Source organism: Siniperca chuatsi, linkage group LG7 (assembly GCF_020085105.1).
Source record: "Siniperca chuatsi isolate FFG_IHB_CAS linkage group LG7, ASM2008510v1, whole genome shotgun sequence".
Lineage (NCBI taxonomy): Eukaryota > Metazoa > Chordata > Actinopteri > Centrarchiformes > Sinipercidae > Siniperca > Siniperca chuatsi.
The window spans coordinates 32,243,711-32,258,542 of NC_058048.1; the positions used below are offsets into that span (position 1 = coordinate 32,243,711).

Genomic DNA, 14,832 nt, shown 5'->3' on the forward strand with positions numbered 1-14,832 from the left:
TTCTGGTAGGGGGGGCACCAGGGACCCGTGCCACCCTTGGCTCCCCCTCTGCCAGCCCCTGATTATCAGATTATCAGGGCTGTATAAGCTGTGTCCAGCAGTCATCTCCAAACACACATCTCCAGTCGCATACATTTAAACCGTCTGACCAATCAGCTCTCTTACCGCGTCCGAAAGCTTTTCTTCTGATCTTCGCCTCGCCACGGCAAAACACAGAGACGGCACTTTGAGTCCTGAACCACCAATAAGAGCTCTGCTAGGTTAAAAAATCCACTTCACAATCTGGTTCGAGTCACGCTGCAAAGTCCAGTTCAAAGTCCTGATCCAGGAGGGTTCAGATCTTGAGGGGGGACCTGGTTCTGGTCTTCACCGTGTGTTAATGTGTTACAGTGATGGTCTGCCGCTCCTCTGCTGTTCTGTTACTGCCTCTCTCTCCCCAGAAGCCCCACCCACATCCTCTCTTATGACTCAGGCCTATGACTCAAGTCTGTCGTCACGCCGACACCCGCCGAAGGGGGGGAGGGGAGGCCAGCAGAGACACACACACACACACACACACTGTTTATTCATATGTGTGGTATGATAACACACACGCACACACTCACACCACCGACCCCCGTCTCCTTTACAGGAAGTGACAAAGTTCATAAGACAGTTTAGGTCATATAATATATTTCATAATGTACGTTTCAGATTAAATTCTTATTATATCATTATTATAAATTATTAATTAATCTGTAGTTTAACTGAACAATATGATGTGATGGTTTGTGATCACAGCAGACACAGACCAGGACTGATGGAGAAACCGCCTTACTTGTCCCCCTACACGTTTTGCGTCAAGTCCCACTCTACTGTGCTGTGATTGGCTCTTTTGAACGAAGCAACAGGTGAGACTGACGGGCAGCGCAGAGAGATGAAAAGGGGCCTCATTGCTTTTCTTCTCTGTATATATTTTGTTATTTGTTTGATGCAGTGGAGCTGTAGGCCTTTATCAGCTACCACCACAAACAGACTCTAATTCTGTGGGAAACGCTGATGTGGGTCTGAGTCAGAATAAACTCCAGAGTGTGTTCATGGTGATGAAGCAACATGTGACCCGGTGCAGCAGAGCGGCTCGCTGATGGGTTTTAATAGTTTCTGGACAACAGTGGAAGAAGATCCATCAGCTGTGATTCACACACACACCTGTTAGCAGAACGTGAGGTTTAATGATGAGAAGAAAACTGTGGAAGAAGTTCAGCTTTACTCACAGTGAAGCTGTTGTTGACGTTCTTGGTGCTGGACTCGGCCACGCTGGCGTCAGTCAGATCCACTTCATCAAAGATTATCGACTGCAGACACAGAGACAAAAAACCACTACAGGTCAAACCTGAACCGACTACTGATGTGAATGTTTCTATCAAACTATTTTAAATATTAAAGAGTAATTTAACACTAAATCTTTAGGTTTATGTTGCTCTTCTGACCACGCCCACATAGTGATGTCACGGTGTACCTCCAGACTATTGCAACGCACTTTATTCTGGTATCAGCAGGTGAAACATCCAAAGACTACAACTTCTACAAAACGCTGCGGCGGCCTTCAACTCGTACAAAGCGAAGCGACCACATCACACCGCTCCTTCTGCCTGTGAGAACTGAATCCAGAGTTTGCTGCCTGTATCTGTGATCTGCTAACTCCCTATGAGCCTGATCGTTGCCCCACGAATGGTTCCAAAATCTCCCCGCTGTCGGGCCCCTGCTGTCGGGCCCCCGCTGTCGGCCCCCGCTGTCGGGCCCTGCTGTCGGGCCCCTCAGCTGTGGACCTTCCTGCCTCAAGATCTCAGGAAGGAGAACTCAGTATCTGCTTTTAAATCTCTTCTTCTGTGATAAAACTCACTTTTATCTTCTGGCTTTTTCTCAACTGGTAGTATTTGTTGTGACTATTTAAATGATTTTATCTTGTTTTATAGATTACGTTTCTGGATACTTTTATTATTGTTTTTATTGAAAGGTGCTACATAAATAGTTATTATTGCCTCCCAGGTGTTTCTAGAACGCAGATAAAATATAAACTCTATAAACTCAGAGGAGATAATGATCATTAAAGGTTCACTTTACATCAGAGGTACAATGTTAAATGTGTCTGTGGTTCTCTGCCGTTTGATGTAATGCTGCTGAGACAAATCTGAGGTCAGCCCAGCTGCACCTGTCCGTGCACAAAATAGCTATGAAGGTAATAAGGAAGAAAGAATCTGAGCAGAGCGAGTCTGTACGAGCAGGCAGTCACGAAACAAGCAACAAAAACCACTGCGCCCCTCAGCATCGCCTCTTCTCTGAGCACGAACCTCTGCCGTCGGGAAGAAGACGCCACGTGCAAAGTGCAAATCAGACGGCTTGAAGCCGTCGTCTGTTCCAGCCGCCATCAAGCTGCTGAACTGCTCAATCTTAGTGCAATACAGCAACAAATACACCAGCACTTTGACTCTTATTTTAAGAAGAAATACGCCGTGTCGTCAATGTCACATGTCTCTTATGTTTTAAGATGTTTTCGTGTGAAGCAACTGTCTCATCATGTCAATCACTTCTCATGTTTTTGTTTTTTACGCACATGGAGTGCAGATGCGCCAACGTGCATGCTGCCTGTTGCCGTAGCTCCGTCTCGCCGTCTTACTTTGTTACCTGTATTACAGCGTATTATAGTTTTTGCTCAGTGCTTCTGTTCCTGTGTGACTGACTGACAGTGAGCTGCTGTAACAAAGACTTTCCCCTCGGGGATCAATAAAGTTTACTCCCTCGCGCTCTACCTTCTACCTGAGCAGCAGATGCAGAGTCAGTCACCTTAGCAGTCTGAGCGTAGTACAGAGTCCTCCCTCTCAGTTTGAAGTATCGTCTCTTCCAGCGCTGGAACGAGTTGGTTTGTTTCAGCAGGTTCCCCTCCTTCAACACCGTCTGAAACACACACAGCGTTCATTACGTCTTCATTCACACGCGTCTTCATTACGTCTTCATTCACACACACGTCTTCATTACGTCTTCATTCACACACGTCTTCATTCACACACACGTCTTCATTCACACACACGTCTTCATTACGTCTTCATTCACACACGTCTTCATTCACACACACGTCTTCATTCACACACACGTCTTCATTACGTCTTCATTCACACACACGTCTTCATTCACACACACGTCTTCATTCACACACACGTCTTCATTACGTCTTCATTCACACACACGTCTTCATTACGTCTTCATTCACACACGTCTTCATTACGTCTTCATTCACACACGTCTTCATTCACACACACGTCTTCATTACGTCTTCATTCACACACGTCTTCATTACGTCTTCATTCACACACACGTCTTCATTACGTCTTCATTCACACACACGTCTTCATTACGTCTTCATTCACACACACGTCTTCATTACGTCTTCATTCACACACACGTCTTCATTACGTCTTCATTCACACACGCCGTTCATTATGTCTTCATTCACACACTCGCACGCCGTTCATTACGTCTTCATTCACACACACGTCTTCATTCACACACACGTCTTCATTCACACACACGTCTTCATTCACACACGTCTTCATTCACACACGTCTTTATTCACACATTCACACGCCGTTCATTACGTCTTCATTCACACACTCGCACGTCGTTCATTCAGGTCTCTTTCCGTTCAGCTGGGCTTTCTTGGCATGGGAAGAAGACATTGCCAAATCATATGTAAAATGAAAACATACATATTCTCTCTCTCAGTCTAGTTAGCTGAACAGCTAACAAGCTAATGTTAGCTGTTCAGAGTCTGGACCAACAGAAGATGACGTAGTAACGTTACATAAACGGACTTTTTATTTATTTTCTGTGGCAGCAAACATCACATCCTTTCAGTAACTGCTGACCGCCGGAGCTCGCTGCACGCTTTGGGACTGACTAAAGTAACGTAACTACTCCTCATCCGCCATATCACACATTAATTAATATTCGAATACATACAATATGCTTTGGCTTTGTGGATTTAGATATTTTGGGACATTTTGTCCTGACAGTGGCGCTAAAGTGAAAGATCAGGAAGTCACCAAAATAATATGTTGTGATCCTCAGAGAACCATGAACTTCTGGAGTAAATTTCACCACAATCAGAGCTTAACACCTAACTATGAAATATATTAATAATAATAATAATAATAATAATAATAATAATAATATATAAATAAATAACCATGACTGAATACTTCATGTTGAAATTTAAATACCATAGAATATTTAGCACTGAAATATTTTACTTTGAAAATCTTCTGAATTTACGTGGTTTGAATTCTTCTGACTTTGTTTAGGGGGTCCGAGCGGCCGAGGTTCCAGCCTTTTATCTGAACTTCTTTCTTGAAGAACACGATTGATCCTGATAGGATTGAGTTCTGATCGATTGATTATCCTCGGTAGCCCCGAGGTTTAACCAACTGAATCTGAACAGTGTGAATGTAATCGTTTTGAATAATTGATCCCGACTGACTTTGTGAATACTGAAAAAACATGAAAATCTAAATTGCAGCTTTTGATTGAATCCAAAACACAATTTCAGGCTTTAGTTGCTTCCATACAGATCTTTCTGCAACAGCTCGTGCTTCACATAGAGCCTCCAGTTCACCAGCGTCAGTGAGGCGAACACCGAAAATAATCTGCAGTTTCTCGACTGTAATCGTCTTGTGATGAAGTCGACAATGGCGGCCATTCAGAGAGTCGCGGCTATGATCCAGAGTTCACTGATAAACATCATCATTATACAGGAAACGGCTGCAGGTCACAGAGCTGCTGGGTTTCTCTGCTGTTATGCAACATTTATTAACAGCCCTTTATTAATAATGTAAAAATCAGCTGTGAAGACTTGCTGCTGTTCTCGGTCATGTGACAGGAAACTGAATCTCATCTGAAGACGTCACCTCGGTGTTTTCTGGGAAACTGTGATTGATTTTATTGGCCAAACGATTAATTAAAAAAACAATCGTTAGATAAATGGATAATGAGAATAATCATTAGTTGCAGCCCTTAATGTTAATAAAAACGCAGAGTGGTGAGTCTTTCTCTAGATAAACCAGCTAGTTTTAACAGATCTTCACTGTAAAAACAAGCAAGCAGCTACTAGTTAGCTGTGTAGTGGTACTAGTTAGTATTTGTCGAGTAAATGGCCGACAGCTGGCAGACAGTGAACAGCAGCTGAGATTTTTTTTACTCCACACATCTTCCTTGTCCAAACCTGCCGCCTACATTACCCACAATGCAGCTCTTCCTCCGACAGCTGTGTGTGAGATGGTGGTGTGTTATGCTAGTAGCGGCTAACGTAGCCCGCGGGCCGCTGGGGCCTGCTGAGCTCGCTTCTTTCTAACGCCGCGGCCGACGCCGACTCAGGTGACATCACTAGAGGACGTTTGTCAGACTCGGCTCGCTCTGAGACTCTGAGTGAATCTACTGTCTTCCTCACATGCCTTCACGCCGCAGAAGCTGGAATTCATTGACTCTGTTTTAAACGTGTTAAGCTTCTGGATACAAAACATCTGGACGCCTGTGAAAGAACTCGTTAACTACGAAAGTGCAAAATGAAGCTGTAACTCTGAAGCAGCAGTCGGCCTTTAAACGCACCACGTTTCACGGCTTCTGACAACAAATATCTCGTTATTTCCCACATGACTCATTACCTCCGCCAACGGTGACGTTTGTCTGTCTGTCGGCAGGATTATGGAAAAACTACTGGCCCGACGTTCACGACGCTTGGTGGAAGGGTGTAGCGTGGACCGAGGAAGAACCCTTTAAGTTTTGGGGCGGATCTGGATCACAGGTGGGATACAGGTCTTATTTTTCACTTTCGTTAACACTGCGAGGTGGGTCGCTGAGTGCTGCGGGAATGAGTCCTAAAACCCAGAAATGAGTTAACATTTCAGCACTTTGAATTGTTCTCATAGTTTTGGAAATATTTCCAGACATATATAGCTGCTGCGCTTCCAGATGTGCGTATCGCAGAGGACTGGACGGCCTTGACGGAGGTCTGCGCTCTCAGAGGGCCCCTCTAGTTTTTCATGTTTTCCTCCCAGACTGTGAAATCTCCCAAAACAGCAGCTTTAAATAGAAACTCAGTGGCTTCCAGCCAAACTCACTTCCTGTGACACAAACATCCACGTCAGTCTGAACTGAGCCGCGGCTGCCTTCAAGGGTCGTGGGACACGTCGGCTCTCTGTCTCAATATGCATCCTGACATCCATGTGAGGAGGTCGGGCCTGTAACACTGCAGCTGGACTCCAGTCTGAACCGAATGGGTCACGTTAACATAAAGACTAAATAAGCCTAAATAAATAAAGAAAAATGATAATAATAAACCAGAAAAGACTGAATGATCCAAAGTTGTTCAGGAGATTCATGTCAGACCAGCTCGGGATTATTTTTTCTTCCTGTCTTCGACTTGTGGTCCCGACAGACTGTCAGTGGTCCCGACTGACTGTCTGTGGTCCCGACAGACAGTCAGTGGTCCCGACAGACTGTCTGTGGTCCCGACAGACAGTCTGTGGTCCCGACTGACAGTCTGTGGTCCCGACTGACAGTCTGTGGTCCCGACTGACAGTCTGTGGTCCCGACAGACTGTCTGTGGTCCCGACAGACAGTCAGTGGTGCCGACAGACTGTCTGTGGTCCCGACAGACTGTCAGTGGTCCCGACAGACTGTCTGTGGTCCCGACAGACAGTCAGTGGTGCCGACAGACAGTCTGTGGTCCCGACAGACAGTCAGTGGTCCCGACAGACAGTCTGTGGTCCCGACTGACAGTCAGTGGTGCCGACAGACAGTCAGTGGTCCCGACTGACAGTCTGTGGTCCCGACAGACAGTCTGTGGTCCCGACAGACTGTCTGTGGTCCCGACAGACAGTCAGTGGTCCCGACAGACAGTCTGTGGTCCCGACAGACAGTCAGTGGTCCCGACAGACAGTCTGTGGTCCCGACAGACTGTCAGTGGTCCCGACAGACAGTCTGTGGTCCCGACAGACAGTCAGTGGTGCCGACAGACAGTCTGTGGTCCCGACAGACAGTCAGTGGTCCCGACAGACTGTCTGTGGTCCCGACAGACAGTCAGTGGTGCCGACAGACTGTCTGTGGTCCCGACAGACTGTCAGTGGTCCCGACAGACAGTCAGTGGTGCCGACAGACAGTCAGTGGTGCCGACAGACAGTCAGTGGTCCCGACAGACTGTCTGTGGTCCCGACAGACAGTCAGTGGTGCCGACAGACAGTCAGTGGTCCCGACAGACTGTCAGTGGTCCCGACAGACTGTCTGTGGTCCCGACAGACTGTCTGTGGTCCCGACAGACTGTCTGTGGTGCCGACAGACAGTCAGTGGTGCCGACAGACAGTCAGTGGTGCCGACAGACAGTCTGTGGTCCCGACAGACAGTCAGTGGTCCCGACTGACAGTCTGTGGTCCCGACTGACAGTCAGTGGTGCCGACAGACAGTCTGTGGTCCCGACAGACAGTCTGTGGTCCCGACAGACAGTCAGTGGTCCCGACAGACAGTCTGTGGTCCCGACAGACTGTCAGTGGTCCCGACAGACAGTCTGTGGTCCCGACAGACAGTCAGTGGTGCCGACAGACAGTCTGTGGTCCCGACAGTCAGTGGTCCCGACAGACAGTCTGTGGTCCCGACAGACAGTCTGTGGTGCCGACAGACAGTCAGTGGTCCCGACTGACAGTCTGTGGTCCCGACTGACAGTCAGTGGTGCCGACAGACAGTCAGTGGTGCCGACAGACAGTCTGTGGTCCCGACTGACAGTCTGTGGTCCCGACAGACAGTCAGTGGTGCCGACAGACAGTCTGTGGTCCCGACAGACTGTCAGTGGTGCCGACAGACAGTCTGTGGTGCCGACAGACTGTCAGTGGTGCCGACAGACTGTCAGTGGTCCCGACAGACTGTCAGTGGTCCCGACTGACAGTCTGTCGGCACCACTGACAGTCTGTGGTCCCGACAGACAGTCTGTGGTGCCGACAGACTGTCAGTGGTGCCGACAGACAGTCAGTGGTGCCGACAGACAGTCAGTGGTGCCGACAGACTGTCTGTGGTCCCGACAGACAGTCAGTGGTGCCGACAGACAGTCAGTGGTGCCGACAGACAGTCTGTGGTCCCGACAGACTGTCTGTGGTCCCGACAGACTGTCTGTGGTCCCGACAGACTGTCAGTGGTGCCGACAGACAGTCAGTGGTGCCGACAGACAGTCTGTGGTCCCGACAGACAGTCAGTGGTGCCGACAGACTGTCTGTGGTCCCGACAGACAGTCAGTGGTGCCGACAGACAGTCAGTGGTGCCGACAGACAGTCTGTGGTCCCGACAGACTGTCTGTGGTCCCGACAGACTGTCTGTGGTCCCGACAGACTGTCTGTGGTCCCGACAGACTGTCAGTGGTGCCGACAGACAGTCAGTGGTCCCGACAGACTGTCTGTGGTCCCGACAGACAGTCAGTGGTCCCGACAGACAGTCTGTGGTCCCGACTGACAGTCTGTGGTCCCGACTGACAGTCAGTGGTCCCGACAGACAGTCAGTGGTGCCGACAGACAGTCTGTGGTCCCGACTGACAGTCTGTGGTCCCGACAGACAGTCTGTGGTCCCGACAGACTGTCTGTGGTCCCGACAGACAGTCAGTGGTCCCGACAGACAGTCAGTGGTCCCGACAGACAGTCAGTGGTCCCGACAGACAGTCTGTGGTGCCGACAGACAGTCTGTGGTCCCGACAGACTGTCAGTGGTCCCGACAGACAGTCTGTGGTCCCGACAGACAGTCAGTGGTGCCGACAGACAGTCAGTGGTGCCGACAGACAGTCTGTGGTCCCGACAGACAGTCTGTGGTGCCGACAGACAGTCTGTGGTCCCGACTGACAGTCTGTGGTCCCGACTGACAGTCAGTGGTCCCGACAGACAGTCAGTGGTGCCGACAGACAGTCTGTGGTCCCGACTGACAGTCTGTGGTCCCGACAGACAGTCAGTGGTGCCGACAGACAGTCTGTGGTCCCGACAGACTGTCAGTGGTGCCGACAGACAGTCTGTGGTGCCGACAGACAGTCTGTGGTCCCGACAGACTGTCTGTGGTCCCGACAGACTGTCTGTGGTCCCGACAGACTGCAGGTCAACAGCAGCATTTTATAGCCTCTGCAATAAATAGAGACACTGATAGAAAGTGAATTTACTTCTGTGTTAAGGTGTAAATGATCAGGACTGCACACAGGTGGGCAAACTGGGACAAACTATTCTCAGTTCAGAGTCACACACACTTTTGTAGATGTAGAAAAGTGTAGAAAGCCATTAAAACTCTTCCAGACTTTATCTCGAGGCTTTAAATAGTCTTCAGTATCAAAACTGCCTGTCACAGTGTTTATGTAGCTCTTATCACCTGACAAAAGCACGCCGGAGCCGTGGCGCAGGAATGTCCGAGCTTTTGAGGCGCACTTGAAGGCAGCATGAGTTGGTGAAGTTTAATAAAGCTTCGCTTGAAGAAAAGGACCGTTATGTTGCCGAGTTACAGCGGTGAATCTGCTCGATAACTAGCGACATTTCTGCTGATATTAACGTATAAATATGTTTATTATCCAACACGATAAACCTGTGTGAACACTGAGGACCGTTATGGCTCATATAGCGGACCGTCATGCTAACACCGAAACACACAACCGACCGAGCATTTAAAGCTTTTTCAACCGGTTTTTGCTGCTCTGTCTCCCCCCGACATGTAGTCAATCGTCGCCCCGGAGTGCAGCCCTCCTCTCACGGGTGGGCAGCAATAGGAAACGGCGGGGCTTTCCTCCGGGCCTGAGACCCTTCAGCTAGCAGGAGTTAGCCGGGTTAGCCTTGCCAGTCACAAACATTTCCCCCTGACACTGTGTTGTATTTATATCTTTTATCTGTGTACACTTTCTCCCAGACCAAAGATCTGGCTCAACTTTAGACCCAGGGTTGATCCCGGGTCTAACTTTATTAGTTAGCAAGGAGCTACACTTTACAGCTAAACAAATGCACATTTAAAAACCGGGCTTCTAACGTTAAGTTATGTCCTTTCTTTACGTTTTAACGTGAGCATCGACTAAAATCAAGTGTTTGTTAATTACATTTCACGTAGTCGTTTACCGGGAGTGTAAGTGCAGCAGCTGTGGCGTTACCGTTTGCTCTCGTAGGCAGAAGAACTGGATCCAAACTCGATTTAAAATCCGTCAGAATTAAGTGACTTTTCTCATTAGAAAATACGCGAACAGTCAAAACAAGGATTAAACTCGTTCAAGGTTCAGTCACATCCACTCTTCAAATCTGCATAATCCAAATCCACCAAGCTGCAGCGATTTCAAGTAAAAGTGCCTTTTTTAAAGGCTTTCCTCTGCCGCTGCCGCCGACCGGCGAGTGACTGGCGGAGGACGGGGATGTGGGCAAAAGTGTCAAACCGGTTAGAAAAGATGACGTCTTACAAACTCGAGTGCTGTTTGGTGTGTGTGGTGTCTGCCGTATTACTCAGCGCTCCCTGTGGAGTCGGAAAAGCTCTTCACCGATATTGGACATGGTCTATAATTTGTCCCCTAACTGTCGGAAATGTTAACTGTTAGATTTTAGAATGGAGTTCTCTCCCTCGAGGAGACCGGTGCAGCGCGGGGCTGTGTGGCCCACCCCCGCTGAATGAAAACAGACCCTGGTCGGGGATCATGTGCGCTAATATGCGGCGGGATTTTAACCCCTCTTTACCTTGCTGCGGATCTGGCCGGACGTGGACACTTTTCGGATGAGTTTCTGCGGGGTTCCGGGCTCCTGCTCCGGCTCGCTGTCCGACGACTCGTCCGGGCACCGGGCCGCGGCAGACTCCGGTCCCCCTGCCTCCGCCATCCTGCCATCAGACCCCCAGAGTGGACCAGGGGAGGGAGCGCCCCCCAGCGGCGGAGACCAGACATCACACAGCAGAAGCTGGGAGGGGCGCTGACTGACCTCTGGTGGTCGAAATCAGTGAAAAACTTTCACTCGATCACAGAGATAAAAACATTTACTGCGATGGCACCATGTAGCGTCCTCCACTGCTGGTTTATATAAAACCCTCCGTACTGGTTTCACACCACTGTCACACTGTGTCGACTCTCCCATCCAGTTTAGATTTGTAATTTATACACACCCTTTCCTTTAACGGTGTCCACATGTTTACCACTGTACTCCTCCTCCGTCAGTCTCTCAGTCCACATCTTCAAAATGTTCCTGGTCTGCCAGTCAGTCCAGGACCAGCTCGGCCCACTGGTCTCCTCAGTGACAGCTCCTGAACGTCCATTCGAGCTCCACTGATGAGAGGTTCTTCTAATAGCCAGCGCAGAGAGCTTGTAGGCTCCAGTCTCTTCCAGTTAAATGAGTTTCACACAGTTTTAAAAAGTTAAAATCCATTAAAAACAGTGCAGCGTCTGATCCCAGACCTGCTGCTGGTCTCGGCTCTCCAAACAGCATCCTTCAGGCATCTCTGAAGGACGTCGCTACTCTGCTTTCTCTGTGTACTGGACCTCTGCCCGTTCGTCTTCTCTAGTCCAGAGAAGAACTTGGACGGTGCGTCCATCAGCGCCGCACCCTGGAAACGTGACCGGACCGGCGCCCCCAGAGCCTCAGTGCCTAGCAGGTCTGAAAGGGCAGATGTTTTAGACTTGAGATCAACATGACCTCGATTTCCGGTGGATTCTGCTAAACTCTGCAGTTCCACAGTTTCAGTCTGCAGATCTTTCATAGGTAAATCGCATCTCTACGTTCCCACAGTCCCACCACTGTCTCAGATTTAAAATCTCGTTTTCTGCTCTTAAAATTAAAATTAGCATCACCAAACGCCCACATGCACTTTCAGGTTTTAAGTTAACAAACGTTACAAACAACCAGGGAGCGATCGGTAAAACAGGCAACATTCTGCACTTGTTAAAGATGTTGAAATGATGTTTAAAACAGTAAAACCGGTGTAACCTAGCAGGGATCTTCCCCCGTCCCATCACCATCCTCCTCCACACACACCTGCTGAATCTCGTGCAGTTGCCTCGGAATAAAAAATCCTCAGCATTAACTTAAAACTTACTTACTTACTTCAAACGGTGCTGAGAACTTGTAAAAAAGGCCCTCCTGTAGTCGGAGCATACACATTCATAGAAACCACCTCCATCAATCTGCCCTCCACCACCTGCTCTGCCTCAGGCGACCTCTTCCAGTCTGGCTCAGGTGAGTCTCTCTACAAACATCGGCCCCTTTAAGTCTCCTGGGCTCGTACAGCAGCGCACCGAAGTTAGACAACACGTAAATTATATGGTCATATGCACACATTTGTAAGTCAATTAATAATACAAAGCACATATTTTATGTTATACTTTTCCATTTCAATCATGCTCTCACCTGCATCGTTTCTGAGAAAGGAGCACACCTCGCAGTAGTCCTCTGCATTCCCTAGAAACACTGTTTTTCATGCGGTTTTAAACTGTAGCAACACACATTCTGTATGAGTAAATGAATCATGGCACACTACAAATGTTTCATTTGTGAGTAAGAAAGCAAATACATTTCACCAAGTATTCACTCACACATATAGTGTACAGAAATGTATAAATGCGTATCAAATACCTCCCAATTTATGTTAGATAGACAGTAAAGTGTGTTTAATCAGGTAAAAAAGGAACCATGTTTGAACTTATTCAGCTGTTCAGACGAGGGATAACACAAGTATTTAGTATTGTTATAACACGATACATATCTTCTGCCATCTCTGGCAATGTAATAACATTTTTATTTTTGATGTCATCTTTCTTACCAAAAATAAAAGATAAAGATTCATATTAGCTGATGTTTACATTTGATGCAACCATCTTAAAAGTGGCCAATAACATCAAATTCACTTTTATGATAACACTGGCAGACAAATATATGTGCACATTATGTCAGTAAGGTAAAACAATACAAAGAAAATGCTGTGATCAATCACCTTTAAAACTTTAAAAATGGATCATAAAGGAGGAAATTTCACTGAACCACACCGAAGTGGGCATAACTTAAGTTATTCTCATTTCAAGTTGGTTCATGCAGCGTGCTTCTTTTCGCACTGTACCATTTAAGCCCACCTGAGTCAAATTCCAGTTTTTACAAATATACACTTACATGATCTTAATAGGTATCATGGTGTCATGGAATTCTTTAATAAAGGAGAGAACAGTCAATGTAGTCTTTCTTTGCGCTTTAATATTGCAGTATGAATCAGCCAGGTCAGGTCGTTATAACATACGCACGTTATAACAAGCTGCCTACGTTTGTTTATAGATAACACACGCCATTATCATCTAATTTCTACATTCTGCAGCAAAGCCAGTGTGTACATGAAAATATTTACATGCTTACAGGTCAAAAGGTACAATGAAAAAATTATTTTTAGGATATTGCTCACCATCAACCAAAGAACTCGGCAGCATCCCCGACAGCAAGGTTGCATACATTTATGGGCAACAGAGCCCAATACTTGTGGGTCATGCATATGCGCAGAACCGCTAAGTAGCACATGTCGATAGGAAGCACATATCGACAGAACATGGAGCACAGTTCTTCCTTGTCAGATTGATCAGATCCATACTGGCAACTAGCAAACGCCTCCCTAAAACCCCTCAATGTACACACCAACACAGTGACACTTGCACTATTTACATTTACAGGGAAAGATAAAGATAAAATAAGATAGAAATCACTCACAACCGCTCAACATGCTCACTGCTTCCACTCAGAGAGCGAGCAGGAGGAAAGAGAACATACAGTAGCACAATGCAAATTCCACATCGAGATGTAAAGCAATAGTAATAGTAGTGGTAGTGGTAATAATATTAATATAAACAAAAATAATAGTAATAATAATGATAATAATAAGACTAATAACAACAACTGTAGCAGCAGTTGTCGAGCAGGAACACGGGGGCAGCAGGTGGCCCACAACCACAGATCCAGACTCTGCAGGAACACGGGGGCAGCAGGTGGCCCACAACCACAGATCCAGACTCTGCAGGAACACAGGGGCAGCAGGTGGCCCACAACCACAGATCCAGACTCTGCAGGAACACGGGGGCAGCAGGTGGCCCACAACCACAGATCCAGACTCTGCAGCTCCGGAGGCAGAAATACCTGCTGAAAGCGTCAGAAGGAGAGAGGAGAGAGACGAGAAAGCACAGAACTACGGGAGAGAGAAGATGTTGAGTTAGTAACATGCAGTAATGGGATAAAAATGCATGCAGATGGAGAGGGAGAGGAGGAGAGAGGTGCATCATGGGAAGTCTCCTGGCAGTCTAGGCCTATAGCAGCAGAACTAAGGGATGGTTCAGGACTCACCTGAGCCAGCCCTAACTATAAGCTTTATCAAAGAGGAAAGTCTTAAGCCTACTCTTAAATGTGGAGATGGTGTCTGCCTCCTGAACCCAAACTGGGACCTGGTTCCACAGGAGAGGAGCCTGATAACTGAAGGCTCTGGCTCCCGGTCTACTTTTGGAGACTCCAGGAACCACAAGTAACCCTGCATCCTGGGAGCGCAGTGTTCTAGTCGGGTAATAAGGTATTATGAGCTCTTTAAGATACAATGGTGCTTGACCATTAAGAGCTTTGTAGGTGAGGAGAAGGATTTTAAACTCTATTCTGGATTTCAGAATCAGAATCAGAATCAGAAATACTTTATTGATCCCCGTAGGGAAACTCTTTGTTACAGTAGCTCGTCTTTACGTCAGTGCACACAGGAGAAAGTACTAGAAAAAAATAAAACACTATAAAACAGGTCAGAAATAAGTTAAGTATCATGTCG

At 47.5% G+C, this 14,832-nt stretch overlaps 1 protein-coding gene across 5 annotated transcripts in view; it reads right to left on the bottom strand.

The window, feature by feature from the left end:
* Nucleotides 1–10,926, bottom strand: part of LOC122878607 (diacylglycerol kinase delta-like) — a 49,357-nt gene extending 38,431 nt beyond the window's left edge. Inside the window, exons 1-3 of one of the 5 annotated variants that reach the window (XM_044201557.1) lie at nt 10,749–10,926; nt 2,824–2,934; nt 1,254–1,334 (exon numbers count right to left, since the gene is read on the bottom strand). In XM_044201557.1, coding sequence (XP_044057492.1) covers nt 1,254–1,334; nt 2,824–2,934; nt 10,749–10,886 — 330 coding nt within the window. In that variant the 5' untranslated portion in view covers nt 10,887–10,926. Of the gene's footprint in view, nt 1–165; nt 1,058–1,253; nt 1,335–2,823; nt 2,935–10,145; nt 10,277–10,748 lie in introns of those variants that run through there. The other 4 variants (XM_044201560.1, XM_044201561.1, XM_044201558.1 and 1 more) reach the window with 4 other exon arrangements.
* Nucleotides 10,927–14,832: the final 3,906 nt, after the last annotated feature.